Source organism: Seriola aureovittata, chromosome 5 (genome assembly GCF_021018895.1).
Source record: "Seriola aureovittata isolate HTS-2021-v1 ecotype China chromosome 5, ASM2101889v1, whole genome shotgun sequence".
In the NCBI taxonomy this organism is placed as follows: Eukaryota; Metazoa; Chordata; class Actinopteri; order Carangiformes; family Carangidae; genus Seriola; species Seriola aureovittata.
The window spans coordinates 19203483-19220742 of NC_079368.1; the positions used below are offsets into that span (position 1 = coordinate 19203483).

The window sequence follows — 17260 nt, forward strand, 5'->3', positions numbered from 1 at the left end:
CACTGGGGTCTACGGATTTTAAATGTGGGAAGAATAGCAACGGTATTGAATCAATGCTTAGTATCAGCAGAATTAAGGCACTGGAATTGGCATTTGGTGGGAAAATGTTGGATTGTTGCATCTCTAATAAACTGTGCCGCTGCACCAAACAAGGTTTTCATGTAAAAATCTACTTAATCTTAGCTCACTTCTGAAAGTGTGGCTGGAGCCTGTAGGAGAATCCTGTTCAGACAGGCTGAGATACTCCTGTCTGCTTCCCCCTCCTTGTATTGTTTGGTATAAATCATTACTAATTAATTATCATAACAAGCAAGAGTGTGCTGTGTGCAAACTACTGACACACTGTCACCAGATTTCTAGCAGGATCAGTTTTAAACGGTCAGCCTGATCTGACAAGAAGCTTTAAACGCAGGATGTTGGCACGTCCTCACACTAGTCCCAACTTGTGTGACAGAGAATGTGCTGTGCAGTCTTTTAGAGGGATGTGTTCATATCATCTGGCTGCAGACACAATCCCAGAGAGCTGGATTTTATTCTAAAGGTCAGGGATAAATCCTGGAATTTTCTCCTTCAGAGTGGAGCCAATGCCATCTACTACGCAGCGAGACATGGCCATGTCGAGACCCTGAGATTCCTCCATGAAAAGAAATGCCCTCTGGATGTCCAAGATAAGGTGAATCAAGAGCCTCTTCTCTCTCTCTCTGCCTGTCTCACAATGAAACATATTTACACACACACACACAACACACACACACACACACACACACACACACACACACACACACGTGTACAGAAACACACTTAATAATAGTCAACACACTGTTATCTATCAGCATTTACTCACACTCTCCTACCTCATTAAACCTCTTGAGAAGCATTACCCTGATTCTCCAAAATGCCCAGAAACACACACACACACACACACACACACACACACACACACACACACACACACACACTCACCACAGTAAGCACCTGGGGAGAAAACCAGTTACTCTGGCATTTTATCAGCTTATTTTCTGTTGCCATAGAAACAGGTCTTGCTGAGAAAGATGGTTTGTGTGTGTGTGTGTGTGTTTTGTGTGCTTGCTTTTGATGCTGGTTTGATGCTGGCCTCCATCACTGAGCTTGCTTGGGCAGACGAAATCCCAAAAGCATTTCCCACTCTCTTCAATCACTTTGCCCGCTGGTGGTGTCCTCTCCTGTCTGAGGCAGAGCAGAGGCCTCCTCCACCAGACCAGAGCTGATCTTTACTCTAGGCACTTCGCTGATTATTATCTAGTTCCTGTCCAAGGATCATTTAAGTTTAATCTTATTTTATTACACTATAACACTGAATCACAAGCTGAGGCGTCTGTGTGTATCTAAATAAGCCATAACACTTTTTTTTTTTTTAACGAGGTGAATCCTTCCTCTCTCCTGTGTTTTTATATAATCCCTCTAATTGAATAGATCTGTAAAGCCCCCCCCCCCCAACATAAATCCATTAGATGTTATTTTAAGCGCTAAACTTTCCCACTTACAAGCGAACACCGCGTCTTGGGTGTCGTTTCACGTAAGCAGCTTCTGCTCTGACTGGCAGCCATAATGTTAGAGCTGATGGGTCGATTTCTAATGAGCCCAATATCTGCAATGCGCAGGACTGTAAAATATAACAGTCTTGTTTAAGTGGAAGCTTATGGAAAGTTGTTAACTCAGAGGAAATGGCTATAATCTAGTTCTATAATCTTTTCCTTCATATGTACTCATTTATTTGCAAAAAAGCATGTTGTGGTTTAATTTAAACTGTAGTAAATAAACTACTTTCTTTTGAAATGCTGAGCAGTTAGCATCATGATGCTGTTGCACTTTTCCTGCAGTCTGGAGAGACAGCTCTTCATGTGGCGGCTCGCTATGGCAACGTGGACGTGGTGAGCTACCTGTGCAGCATCCGGGCCAACCCAGACCTGTCTGACAGGGTAAGCACGTGCAGAAAAAATTACCGAGCTGTTATCAGTGAGACCTTTGCTTCAACCGAAGTGCGCAGGTTTTATTCTTTTACGTTCTATGTTTCCACATCCAGGAGCAGGAGACCCCGCTGCATTGCGCTGCCTGGCATGGATACTCGGCAGTAGCCCGGGCACTCTGCCAGACAGGCTGCCATGTGGACGCGAAGAACCGCGAGGGCGAGAGTCCGCTGCTGACAGCATCTGCTCGGGGCTTTGTGGACATCGTGGAGTGCCTGGTGGAACACAAGGCCGATATGGAAGCGACTGACAAGGTGATAAGCCCCGACCGCTTAAGCTCAGAAACACACACTAACACTAACCTTCAACATAACGAACACACATCTAACTTTTCTTACTTCTGACTCTTCTCAATCTGAATGTCAACTAAATCCCAAATTATTCCCAGAAAGTGAGTCACTTTTGAGCTGTAGCCTCTGAGTAGCGTCAAGTTTGACTCTGACTCTGAACATTTTCAATACAACATACAGTGTTCAGTGACAACGCAGGGTTTATTGATGCTGCGTGAGACAGAAAGATGAGTTGACTAAAACTAAGCGCATATTCAGAAGTCCATCTGTCATTTTACCAGATGCTTCTGGGGATTCTCAGCACTTCTGGGTCAGGGTTGCCTCCCATGTGGTTGTTCCCAGTGCATCTCTAAGATAAAAAGATAGATGACTTTATTAATCCTCAGAGGGTGGTCACCATCACACAGCCAAAAACAGTTGAGAATAACACGTCTGACAGATCAGAACGAACCAGGGAAAGACTGCGGTAATTGCACTGACATTATGGCCTCAGGGAACCAGCCTAGATTAAAGTTAAAAGACAGAAACCTAATTAGAACAAATGGATTCTCTGATAAGACGCACAAGTGATGCTCCTTGAACAGAACCAATAAAAAAGACAATAGTTTAAAAAGTAACTGAAGCACATCATTCATCCCTGTGGGTCGCAGTCTGATAAAACAGCGTGTTGAATCTGCAGTGTTAAGGCTGGATATTCATCAGTTGTGCTGCGTCTGTGTGTGTGTGTGTTTGTGTCTGTCTGTGTGTGTGTGTGTCTGTGTGTGCGTGCATGCGTGTGCGTCTGTGCGTGTCTGTGTGTGCGTGCATGCGTGTGCGTCTCCAGGACGGCCACACAGCCCTGCACCTGGCCGTACGGAGGTGTCAGGTTGAAGTGGTCCGCTGCCTCCTCAGACACCACTGCCACCTGGACCAGCAGGATCGCCATGGCAACACGCCGCTGCACATCGCGTGTAAGGACGGAAACCTGCCCATCGTCATGGCGATCTGCAGCGCAAAGGCCATCCTCGACATCCCCAACAAGGTGAGGACAACCACTTCCCACCACACCCATGCCCTTTCAGAGTAATAGCAGCGATACAACTTCAGAGATACTTGACTGGTATTTTATATATTATATAAACAGCACAAGGAGCTGTGTTTTTGTTTTTTAAGGGACTGGTAAGACAATGAAATACAATCAAAGAAGTCAATTGTTTAATTAAAGGCTTATCAGACACCAGAACACAGCGCAACAGTTTGTTTTACTCACAGACAGGATTTTATTTCAGGATTTTAACTCTTGAAATTGATCGCAGCACCAATTTGTTGTGACAATCATGAGGTAAACGGTAGAAACACAGAGTTCAGATTACAAAGAAATCTTTCAGGGAACGTGCCCTCGCATCATTGGCCAGTATAGCACCGTGCCAGATGGTGCTGAGTCTTAGCCAATGTTCAGTTGAGAGTCTTGCTCAGGGACACTTCCACATGTTGACAGGAGAAATCATGAGTTAAACCACCAACCCTGTTACTGTGCCATTATCGTATTACTGTTTTTCCAGCTCCTCCAGGGGGATCCTCGGCTCATCCTGAGTCCACTGAACTGAACTGAACTTTTTTTCTGTGATGGCAAATTAGCAAATACTGTAATAAAATGGTACCAAAGTGGCATTAAGAACCAAAAGGATTTATTTTTGTGACTCACATGCAGGATATTCTCTCTTCGAGCGTATGTATTTGTGTGGGTTATTTGCATTTACAATATTCAGATGTTAATTTCTGAGAACTGTCATGACGCCAGTAACATTTGAATAACGCATCCTTGTATTAAAATGTTCCTGGTTGCACTATGAGCAGTTTTGACACTCATTTTACATAATCCAAACACAGCTATTGTTTTTCAGCTGGCAGCTTCACACCGGCAGCATTATGTAACCCGATCACACCACCTTGATGGACTTTTAACAGCTACATACGGTGATATTTCAGACCATAGTTTTGCCTCCAACTTTTCTTATTTCAGCATGCCTCTGCACACAAAGTCGCGTCTTTCCCAGTTTGGTGCAGAAGAACTTCACTGGTCTGCACAGAGTCCTGCCCTCAACCCAATCCAACACCTTTGCTCTTGTGTCTGAATGGGAGCGAATTCCTGCAAACGGGCTCCAACATTTCGTGAAAAGTTGGCATAACAGCTAGATATGGCTCAAGTGTCCACATACTTTTGACCATGTAGTGTAGCTGTTTCATCCAAGCTAAACTAGGGCAAATCACGGGCCAAACAGAGACGATAAATAAACGGAGAGCAAAACCTATTACAGGGATTTAAAGGATTTCTGTAAGTGTAAATACAGGCAGCGTGAGGATTTTGACTGTGTGATCCAATCTAATCTAGACTGGGCTCATGAATCTGAATCTGACATTAAGTATATCGCTCCTAAAAATATTTAATATAGATGTACCTATTGTGGTAGTAGTTTAGATTGAGAACTCATTTGAGCTGACTTTTAACATCAGTTTTAATTCACTATGTCCAGGAAATGGTCTTTATTCTGATATCTGCTGGCAATGGAAATGTGTCCTTTAATGGAGATCTCACACACCTGGTTTATATATTGGCTGAAGGTTTGCAGGGTGCGACTTCCCACATGTTTCTCCCGTTTATGATTTCACATTCTATTTTGACGCCGTCCATTTTTTTATTTATTTATTTTTTGCATACGGAAACATTTTTTTCCCGTCGTGGTTCAGGGAAGTGCTGTGCATCAGAGGCAGACAGCACTGCCAGTGATGTTGTCATTTATTCAGTATTTTCCATTTCTGCTTGTTTTTTTTTTTTTTGTTTCTTTTAAAAGCTTATCTGAAGCAGCATATCACACATTGCTGAGTCTGTGCCTGGATTTGTCTTCACTGTCAGCTGTAGGCACTGGGACGGGGTGGTTTGGATTTGCAAATGTTTCCTGTTTTGTTTACAACAGATTCAAACAGGATGAATGCTTCCTTGTTTCTTCAAGTTGTGACAAACAGGAATTGATTTAAATGCTGCTTTCAAGGAGGCTCATTCTGTCGTGGTTATTGATATTTCCCAAAGCTTTTCTTTTATCTTATGGATGTGTTTTGGTGTGTTCCAGTATGTCTAAGAAGAAGAGGAAAAAAAAGCTGTTATAGGAATAATAACACGCTAATTATGGTAACTGCGCTTGTTTTCATGCTTTCATAACCAGTTTTATTCGTCTTGGCCTCACCACAGAACACCCTTCTACCAGTCAAAAAGGCAGGGCAATGACGGCAGGACACGCGAGTAGACCCCTTGTCCATCAATGCCAACGGCTACGCTATGCTAACAGTAGCCAGGCAATCAACTGAAGCACGACCATGTGGGTGCTGAGTCGAGACATTATGTGTTTCACGGGACTGAAAGAACAGTCGTTGGTGTCTTAAAGCTATACTCTTGGTCATGGTGTTTTTTTAATATGGCTAGCTGTTTGATGGAGGTGGTCAGGATATTTTTGATATTTCTAATATAAAAAAATATATATAATTGACCATTCAGCCTTTTTTTTTTTTTGCTGCTTATCCATATTCCATATTATGCAAAAATTCACCCTGTCTCCTATTTCACTTCTACTGATGCCTGCATGATGGACAAATTAAAGCTGCAATCTGCAGCCGTTCACCTTTGTTCAACTTTAAATGAGCCGATGTGCACAGTCAGCCAATTTGAACACTGATGCATTGTTTTTTTTTATTTGGAAATTGAGTACTATATCACGCTACCAGACTATAAACTGTAGCATCGCTCTCAAACACTGTTGACAGTTTACAATTGCTCCCAATATTTATTTACTGCCTGCATCAGCCCCTTGAAATCAAAATTTTAAGGGGCAGGAGAAATGACTGACTCTTTAAGCACAAGTTATAATTTCCACATCTGCACAGCTGTGAGAGTTTTTTCATCTTCCTACTTCTGTGAGGATATATGTTTAGTATACGCTGACAAACATGTGAACACATCCATGTATGCTGACACCCAGCGTGGTATAAACAGAAGTGTGTGCACACCCATTGTCCGTGTTCAGGGCTGGAGATCAGCCCAAATCATACTTTATATCCATGTAGCTGTATCTGTGAGGGTCCTTCATGCAGACCTTCGCAGGCAGAAAGTACTTGAGCCTTTGCATCCACTTTTGTTTAATAGTATCCAGCCTCCAAGAATCCAGCTTCTCCTGACTGACTTACCACATCCAGTACTTTGTGGATGCTTTTCATCACCTGTCACTGACTGAAATCTCTTTCTTCTTCTTGTCTTTTTATCCAGTATGGCAGAACTCCCCTCCACCTGGCTGCTAACAACGGGAGCCTCGAGGTGGTTCGTCACCTCTGCCTGGCCGGAGCCAACATCGACGCCGTCACCAATGTAAGTCACCACACGGGTTTCTTCTTTTCACTGTTTCCCTTCACTTTACAGCAGCAGTAGCTTCACATACTGTATTACATAATGCATTATGACTAACCATGTAACAGGCACTGCTGGTGATTGTGAAAGCTATTTTTTTTTCACCATTGGTATTGGTACTTGGTATTTCGATTAATCATACTGTATTAGCTGGTGCTGTTCTGTGTGGAGCTGAATGCATCGGCATGTATAGCGAATTTGCCACCATGACACATTGCACCGCATGTATCTCCTGAAGGATATCGCCAAGGTTCACTGAAATGCTTGAATAACATACATGACATAGCTCATATAATATACAAACTGAAAAGATCTCAGCCTCTATTTGTTATAATAATGGCTTATTTGTATGGCGAGTTTTTCATTTTCCACCTGAGCTGCAGAGTAAGTCGCTGCTCACTTCTATCACACATACGTTGAATTAAAGTAGAAAAGCTGGTGGCAGCTTTTTAACTCAAACAGGATTTAATCTGCAGAAATTCATTATGAAACTTCCCTCCAGATACTGAGCTGCACCACCTTTTTTATCTCTGCCTCTGTGGGTTTAAAGCTTAAAAATCTTAATATGTTTCCTCCTTTTTATTATTGAAATTTATTTAACCTCTTGAACCCTGAAGTTTCCCTTTAAGTAGCGTCAAAGTTAAACACCCATTTGCTTCACACTGTAGCATCGTGCCGTCCCATTTAAAGTCTGTATCTGCTTGTTTGATAATTTCTTTCAAGCTATGTTTAATTCATTCGTTCATTTGTTCATTCGTTCATTCTTATGGGGGCTGAAATGTTCAAACCCAAGGCGGCAATTTTGTGGCTTCACCATCAAATCAAATTAAAAGTTGTTGTTGTTCTATTCCTGCTTTGCACTAATTTTTGTGTAATTCAGCCAAAAATGCCTGAAAGCTTTGGCATCGCCATTATAAATCAAAATACAGTTTACAAATGAAATGTAAAATACAACATTTAAAAAAAAAAAAAAAAAAATTAAGAAGGTTTAATCATACATTAAGTAAACATAAAATATTTATTATGAAACTAAAGAGTGAGACAATTTTCCCAGTACTGTATGACTAGGAAATAAAAACTCTTTCCCGGTTGTAATTTTCTGATAATTTTCTGATAATTTCCTAATAAATAAAAAAATATTCATATAACTCAGTTCTAATTATGGGCTAAAGAAAGTTTATAAGTGTTTGCTGATTTCCGAAAGAATTTCACAGAAAGAACCGCTTGATTTCAGTCCAAGTAAATATATATTTATCATTCTTTTATCTTATTAAACTTCGGATATGCTGAATTTTTCTTCCTACCTGAGGCAATCTTCACATTTTTACATGTTCAGCTGAACTGTAGTTGAATAAATAGTTCTTGCAGTTTAATTTCTGGACAAAAATACTCAGAACATATATTTTAGATTATATCTTCTCATTATACGTCTGTATATGTTTATGAATTTTGTATTAAATGACAGAAACTGAATTCACACCACAAACAACCGTGCAAGGTTGACATGGTTTCTTGGTTAAAACGTACCGTGAAGTAGTGAGTAAGTTGTAAGTCATAAAAAAAACCAACATAATCATTGCTCAAGTGTCTAAAAGAAAGTTGTTTCTGCAGAGTGTGAACAGCAGGTAAGATGTTGACGGCTCCACCAGCCGCAGGCTAAGAGCTTTTATCAAGAGCAGACTTGGTACGAGGAGTCAGAGACCAGAGTCAGTCATTTTATCTGGATGTGAGTGTGTTTGACCTCACAGATGGGTGGGAGTCCACGTACAACGATCTTTAGAGGCTGCACACAAAAATGTAGCTGCATCTTGCTGTAAGAAGAAGCTGTGATCAAAACCTCAGATCTGTCAGTGGATATTTCTCCAGGCTTTTCTAAACTGGCAACCTCCGAATCATGACAGACTTTTACCCACATTCAATAAGCAGAAAGATCATAGTTTTTTGTTTTCTTTGTTGTTTGCGTTGTTCTTGTTTTTATGTTTCTGCCCAACATATAGAGGTATTTTATCTTTAACTAAGAGTGGAACTGAACTGAAGCACTTTATTGACAGTGAAAGTGCTTTTTTTCTTTTCACTAAATTGTTTTGTATATTAGGTTTGAACCCACGAGGCACTTGGAGTGTTTGAAATGCTAATGGTATAAAAGTGTAATTTTTCATCTGTAAAATCATCTAAAGCTTCTCAAGTCAAACACATCTTCAGATATGATAGAAGTTTGTTTTAAAGGGTTGGGCAAATTACATATTTTATTGATTTTTAAAATGAAAAGAAGTGAATACTCATGTAGCAAACAGACATAAAGATGAGCCTTCCTTCAAACATTAATACTGTAAATGCGTCTTTTTATTTCATGAATTTGAAAAATATAAAAGCTTAAACAGAAGTTGTGGCATGGGGAAAAATCTGGCCACCCTGTTAAATCAATGAACAGTAACCTTCCCTTGAGAAGAATGGAGTCCACTAAATATCTGCAAATGCAAGATGCAGATGTCCTGCAGTCAGTCAAGAAGCTGAAACTGAAAAGAAGCTGGCCTTTACAACGGGACAATGATCCAGAGCAGACCGCAACATCCACCGTGAACCACCTCAAAAAAATACAAGCTGAAGCTTTGGAGCAGTCCTCACTGAAAATCTGTGGATAGATTTTAAACATGCTGTGTTCACAACAGCCTAAAATATCTCCTAACTTGAAGAGTGGGTGAAGATTCCTAAATCAAGAATAGAAAGTCTTAGCAAGACTTAGAGTCTGCATTTGGAAAGCTTTGATATCTGCCAAATGTGTCACTTGACGTCCTCTGCATAACTGATCCATTATTACTTAATTTCCTTCACACTACATGGGAGATGAGGCCACAAAGCTCCTGGGATTGTTCCTTATCTTTGGCAACATATTGAGTCGCCCCAAAAGTTAAGTTCATCTTGGCAGCAGGAGTTTTTTCTGTCACGGTTCTGCATCAGGTCATTTTTGCCTGATGGACTTATCTTAGTGCGACAACCTTCAGGAAGTGATCTGCTTCCATTTGAATCACATGGTCGAGCCGTCACAGTCGCCTCTGCTTTACTTCAGTTTATTTCATGTTTACTTCATGTTCTTGATTTTAAGTTTTTCTGTTCAGTACTCGTGTCTTGTGTACATATATATATATATATATATACATATATATATATATATATATATATATGTATATGTATAATGGGCATGAAAATATTCCCATCACATCTTGGGAAATGGATTCTTGAGCATTTAACTCAACTTTTAGACAAGAGTTAAGCCACAAAACCCATCGTTCATCGCTTCTAAGCTTATTGCTCTGTTACTGAAGATGCTTGACTAAATTCGTATTTCATCTGCATTAAATCAGACATCAGATATAAGAAGGTCTGTAACTAACATTAAGAATTAAAACCTTTCCCAGCGGCTCCACTGCCACATGTGCCACGCTGAGGTTTCTCCTTCTCCCTGTGTTTTCTCTAGCTGTTAATATTGAATGCCCGCTGATGTTCCTCTGTATGCATGTTTAATCTGGAAAGCACATGCGGAGATGTATAATTCATTGTCCAGTGGCCTGCAGTCACTGTTTTGTGGCGCAGCTGCATGTCATCACCCCTCTCTCTTCAGTTTCCCTTGATGCTCTGCTTTACATATAATTAAAAAACACACTCATGGACAAACTGCTCAGATATTTTAACTAAAAAGGAGATACTATGTGTGATCCAATATTCATCTCCAGTTTTGTGTCGAAACATAACACCAGCCGTTCATGTGTCGCTGCCAAGCATCAGTAGTATTAACCGTGACACCCTGCCATCTGTACCAACAGAGTCTCATGAATTTGTTCACATATTAAATTACACTAAGTGGTCAGTTTATGGTTCAAGCTGCACTTCATTTTCACATTCTGACATTTATCTGATCCAAACAACTTGAAGGTCTGTGTGTTCTTGTGCTCCTTTAGTATTAAGTGACCTTATCAGAAGCTTATCGAAGCTGGAAAATGTTCAAGGATTCAGATTAAAAGAGTAGATTATCGTAATTGATTTTTCTGGATAAAACACTCAACATACCCAGCTGAATATCCTTTGCTGTAAAGGTCTGTAGAAGTAGGAAGTGGTCTGTGGGCGTTTCAGGCTGTCAGTGCAGTTTTTCCCCCGAGGAACAGCAGCCGGAGCCGGACAGTGACAGATGGCTGAGTTAGGGAAAGAGACGTGAGAGTTGTCGGGACTGTGGTGTTTCTGTGTCAGGGTGTTGAGGACAAAATGGAGAGAGTGACAAATGAAGGCAGTTCTGGAGCTGGAAGGAGGGAAAGAATGAGAGTGCACGTACTGTAAGTGTGTGTGTGTGTGTGTGTGTGTGTGTGTGTGTGTGTGTGTGTGTGTGTGTGTGTGTGTGTGTGTGTGTGTGTGTGTGTGTGTGTGTGTGTGTGTGCGTTCTGCGTACTAGAGTCAGCCGTGATACTGCAGTGCTTTAATGAGTTGTGTGCAGCAGAAATATCAGATCAATTCAGTGATGATGATGGATTTTCACGTCTGATACTGATATCAAAATTTAAAAAAAGCTAAATATATAGTCTAATATATGTTTTTTTGTTGTTGTGTCTTAAACATAAACAAACATTTTTCATGAGGAGCCCTTCACTTTGTTCATCAAAAAATCATGACCAAGATATGTCTTGAGCAGGTTGTAAGGGCTGCAATTAATGATCATTTTCATTATTGATTAATCTGCTGATTATTTTCTTGGATTGTTTTGTCTATAAAGTGTCAGTAAATAGTGAAAAATGCCTGTTATGATTTCCCACAGCTTGAAGTGACATCTTTAAATGTCATGTTTTGTCCGACAAAAGATATTCAGTCACTGTCTCATCTTCACATTTGAGAAGCTGGAACCATCATATGTTTTTCACTATTACTCTAAAAATGACTAAAATGATGATTTGAGTAGCATAGTTTATAGTTAATTATCTGTCGATCAACTAATCAATTAATTGACGCTTCGTTGCAGCACTACAGGACATTTTACCAAACTTGCAAATAACAACATGAACAGCAAACTTTAAAGTTAACTCCAGTAACAAATATTAAGAATAACATCATTACAAAAAATATTCATATATTCAGTAATGCACAAACTGAATCTGCTGGAAATGAACATGGAGCCAAAGTGTGAAATTATATACTTCACCTTTGTTGGGACTTCAGGTGCGAATTAGCTCCTGAGCTAACGCAGGTACATTTACACTGGTGCTGTTAAATGCTAATTAATGTGAAATGAACCCTATAGATAAACAAGTAAACAAAAGCCTGTGTGAGGAGTATGATAGCTGATGTGTAGAAGCCACTTCATCAGTGCTGCCTATATCCCTCTGTTAATGAGCGACGCTCTAAAAACCTGTGAGAAGTTTAGCCTCTTAAATACAAAGTCAACAACAAAGTGTATTAGAAACACTGGAGTGCACATTTAAACAGCTGAAGGAAAAATAAGGGATTATCTGTTTGCTCATGCATATATTCATCCCTCTCTTTTTTCCTTCTTCTCTCTCAGGATGGAAAGACAGCGGAGGATTTGGCTTCTACTGATCAACACGAACACATTGTTTCTTTGCTGGGGAAGCTTAAAAAGGTAAAAAAAAAAAAAAGCTTGAGTTTATCAGTATGTTAATTAAATCAGTGATTTCTTCATAACATCACAGTTTAAATAGAATAAAGGGAAAAGAAAAGACCTAAACTCTGTGTTATGTAAAAGCAGGTTTCAAAAACACTCATCTCACATGGACTATTTCAGTGCAGAGGTGTGGAGAGAGACGTTTTCCAGCAGGAATGTGTTAGATGTTAGCACGCCGCCGCTTTTAGACTTTGTGTCGCAGCACTTTCCTCACACACACACACACACACACACAGACACACACACACATACAGGTGGAACTGGATGATAAAAGTTCTTTTAAATCCTGAGGAGCAGCTAATAATCTTCCGTGTCTGTTTTGAGCTGCAGTAGCTTTGAGTCACTAAATGATAGAAGCTTATAGTACATTACAAATATGTTTTAAAGCCTTACAAGACTTTGTGGAAATACAGTCCGGACCGTATGTATTCGGAAAGTTTCACATTTTTGTTCTTCAGACTCTGTGCTTCAATGGATACTACATTAAAGTGCCACGTCTCAGCTTTAATTTGAGTACAGTGACTGTGTGGGAGTTAAAACCCTTTAACACATACTGCCACAAGTTTAGGGGTTTAAAAGTAATCACAACGTACGACAGCTCACTTCTGTGAGGTCTCTCTCTTCTTCAGTCTGGTCTTCAGTTAGAAGAATGCAGCTCGGGTCTGATTGAGATCAGGTGATTGACTGGACCCTGAAAAGCTCTTTGGTTGGTTGGTCTGTATGTTGAAGTTCATCGTCCCGCTGTGTTATGAAATGTTATCTGTTGCAGTAATAAAGGGGTTTTCCACAAGCGTTGTGCTTCTCAGTCGACTGGATTGTTGGCGTCATTATTGTGCTCTTCACTCGCATAAAAATTACGCTGAAACTTGGCATTTTAATGTAGTATCCATTATTTTATTTCAGATTAAATGTACTGAAGCGCAGAGCCTGAAGAACAAGAAAAGCAAAACTGGCCGAACACTTAATCCAGAGCGACTTTAAATGCAAGAGAGTACAGAGTGAAGCTGTTGGGCTTGCTGTCTTGCCCAAAGGCTCTTTAATAGAACAGGGCACATACCACTGTGATCAAAGCTGAACCCTCCGGTAACATGACATTTGTACACTCTTCCCTCCAGAGGTGCATGTGGAGCCCAGTCTGGTGTTCCCAGTCTAAACTAAAGTCACATCCTCCAAAACACACAGACTTTTTTTTTTTTACCTGGAGCTAAATGTTACCGACTTCTCCTCTAATCCACCACCTGCTGAGATTCAGTGCAGAGCGTGAAAACATGAAAGCCGCAACTGTGAAAACAGTCATCCTCTGCATATGCTGGGCTAATTTAAGACACTTTGGCACACTGATGCCAGATTTGAAAGCGAGGCCGACTTCCCAACAACCCAGAGAAATAAGATGCTGCCCCGTTCCTCTGGCTTTAAAAGAGAACACATTAAGTTCAGCAAAGTTTATTTCAAAATGAAATGCGCTCTACTCGGATGTGAATCACACTTATTGAAATTACAAACTTTATTTATTGAATGCGTTAACATAACCCAGGTGGGAGTCTGGAGTGCTTTCACATCCCACACAACCACTCACAGCATTTGAGGCCACTTCTGGTGCGTGACTCATCTGTTGCATGGTGAAAAAAGTGTCTTACATGTTAATAAATGTTATGTGTTGAACTGGCTGAATTACAGCAGGGTGCAGAGGATGCACCTGTCTTCATGTACGTTGTTCATGTATCTTGAGTGAACAACGTGCTATGTTTTTATTTCTTTTATCTCAGCAACGATTCGATAGTTTGTCTTGAAGTTTCAGTTACCTTGAACTTGGTGCGGGTTCGTACGTCTTCTTATCACATCCTGTCATGCCCCCAACACCGAAGGCTGAGTTTGTGCTAAGGTGTCATCGTTACACAAGGTTATCAGTTCATCTCCACCCACAGCTGCTCGTGTTATAATATCTAAATAAGCTTAACATTTATTTACTTTATGATATCCCCACCCTCATCAGTTGGTTGGTACTAATAACATTAGTATAAAAACAGAAGTTAGAAACCTGTGATGTAATATTTACGTGATCCTGTGACGGTTTGATTCAGAAAGACGTCTACTGTCTGTCCTCCTCAGAAGCAGGAGATCTGTTCATGGTGCATAAGGAGGAAAACGTTACACAGCTGTTTGTTCACTGTTGGTGGTTGACATTGAAGCAAACGTGAAATACGAGGTGTTGTTAAAGCTCTATGATGTCTGGTGTGTTTGGAAGTTTCAGAGAAAGAAGATGCATCATGTGGAACAAACTCTGGCATAAATTCTGGCATCTGATTTTTTTTTTTGTGGCTCCTTGAAATGAAAACGTGTGGGAGTCGATGCCGCACAGTTGATAAATGACTTTCTCAATGTGACCTGAACTGTCTGTGATTTTTAATGAATCCTCTTTGGTGTGTGTTTTTTTTTTTTTTTTTTTTATTTCCAGGACAACCACAAACTGAGCTACATCCAGCAGCTGCGGCCCACTCAGACTCTGCAGCCCAGGATCAAGCTGAAGCTGTTTGGACACTCTGGAGCTGGGAAGAGCACCCTGCTGGAGTCCCTGAAATGTGGCATCCTGCGCAGCTTCTTCAGGAGGAGGAGGACACGCATGACCAACACGGCCCGACACCCCAACTCCCCCATCAACTCCAAACCTCCCGGTAGGTGACACAAAGATCTGAGGACGCTGTGATAATCCTGCGCAAGATTAAGCCTCCAGCTCACCTGCCAAGCACCACAATTATTTATTCTAGCAAAAGCAGGCCAGAATAATTCACTTGCCAGTCACGTTAATACATAGCAACAGAATTAATTCAATGCTTGTTCCCCTTCATTCATCATTCTTCACGTTCATGCAACAGCTTTCCTGTTTTTGTGAAGCCATCAAAACAAGCAGCCAATCAGACGCCTGTTATTTTTATTTATTTTTTGCTATCCATCAAAGATAAAAAAAAATAAAAAAATTCACCAGGAGTAAATGTTTAAGGAGCATGAAAAGAGGCCGTTTCCTTCCCAGAGTAGAATCTGTGAGAGTGCCCACGAGCAAGGCACTTAGCTTCACGCTGTCCTAAATGGAGCTGCCACAGTATGAAGGATGGATGGCAGTGCAGGGAAATAAAGCAGCATCTGACCCGCTTTGACCTGAATCATGGGTTAGCTATAAGCATTAAATATGTATAAGTGTATATATGTTTTATATATACTGTATATGTGAATTATTTATATTTATAGTATTTTAATGTGAACAAGCGCATTTTCTGGAAATTCAATTGAGACACATCAAAAAAAAAAGATAAAAAAAAAAACTAATGGGAATGGGGCACATTTTTTTGTTTGTTTGTTTATTTTCATTACATTCACCAAAACAATTAAATGAGGCCTTATCTCATTATAAATGACTGTCTCATAATTGTAAGAAAACAATCTCATAATCAAATGAAATGGGATCCAGTAATTACAAACAACACTAATTGTGAGAAGTCATAATTACAAGATAAGTTTTCTTTTTTCTTTCTTTCTGTTTGTTTTCGGTGAACACAATCCAATGAATTAAATACCCCTGATGTACAAATACACACACTGATGCCGAGCACATCATCAGTGAATATTCAGTCATCCGGTGCTTCAGTCTCCACCATGTGACCCAGCTGAGGTTGATCAGACCACTGCTCATGTTCAACTGGCAGCTTACCATCATCATCCTCCCCGTAGCTCTTCTTCCTCCACCAGCTCTCCCACATTAAGTTATTACAGTTCACATCATTTGCACAATATCAAAAAGGGAGTTTTTGTAATTAGCTGCATAATACTTCAAGCACTAACAGTCGGTCACCCACATTTTTCCACTTTTTATTTAAATTTAAACAGGACCAGTGAAAAACCTTAGTTAAGTAAAAACTGAAATATGTCATAGTATGCAGACATGACACAGATCAGGCCCAGAGATGCTGAGGTGAAACACTCATTCACCAGGTTGTCTTAGTTTTCTACAAACAAAAACATGCAACCTTTAACCACAATCCCAGTAACCCTAAATATTAACCCCATCACTCCAATAATCCCAACTGGAAGCTTAGTGTAGTAACAGTTGCTGCTCCTGGTCTTCAGAAAAGCTTTTGTTTAGCGACAGGTCTGTGGTGAAACTCCCTGACATGTTCAGGGTAGTGTAAAAAACACACACTCACACACTCGTTTCTCTGTATTTGCTCTATCTGCCCTCCTGCACACACATACATACCTACCATTGTATGTCCTTTAACCGCTCTGTGTTGCAGCGCTCAGAGCCATTACCTCCCGGGCAGACTCGATCTTCCCTCAGATAATGGTCGTTTACGTGAGCTGTATAGAGTTACTGATCCCATCCTCTATACTATCTGGAAATCTATGGCCTCTGTCAGAGCTGAAGGGGGCGTAGAAAGAGTTTTTTCTCTTTCTTTGTTCCGTCTCTAGCTGAATTCGGTGACCGTCTTTATTGACTTGGTGTTATAACTGCAGTGATACGTGATGTGAGTCCTCAGTGAGACACAGAGAAACAGGGCTGAGAGGGAACGAGTGCTGCCGTGTCCATTTGTCTCGTTTTTAGATTTCCATTCAAGCAGACTTAATACAAGCATTGATTTTCTACTTCTATGAGCTCGTTGAAAGTCCAAATGTGGCACGTTGAATGCATATTTACCTTTGTCTAGTGTCAATATTTGTAACTTTATGATGCTGTTAGATACAAAGCTCAGTTTGACACCTGGAAAAATTCTGCTCTGTGTATTGATTTCTGGCCTTGGTTGTTCTTAGTAGTTGAGTTCTGTGCCTCAGTTATTGGAGAGGGACTGATCTTCCTTCATCCATTCCCTTTAGTAATTTG

General features: G+C 40.4%; 1 protein-coding gene across 2 annotated transcripts in view; it reads left to right on the forward strand.

Annotated features, from left to right (window-relative positions):
• Nucleotides 1-17260, forward strand: part of dapk1 (death-associated protein kinase 1) — an 81928-nt gene that overhangs the window by 54402 nt on the left and 10266 nt on the right. For both annotated transcript variants that reach the window (XM_056375453.1, XM_056375452.1), the window contains exons 14-20: nt 575-673; nt 1860-1958; nt 2063-2260; nt 3120-3317; nt 6591-6689; nt 12271-12348; nt 14846-15062. In XM_056375453.1, coding sequence (XP_056231428.1) covers nt 575-673; nt 1860-1958; nt 2063-2260; nt 3120-3317; nt 6591-6689; nt 12271-12348; nt 14846-15062 — 988 coding nt within the window. The remainder of the gene's footprint in view (nt 1-574; nt 674-1859; nt 1959-2062; nt 2261-3119; nt 3318-6590; nt 6690-12270; nt 12349-14845; nt 15063-17260) is intronic.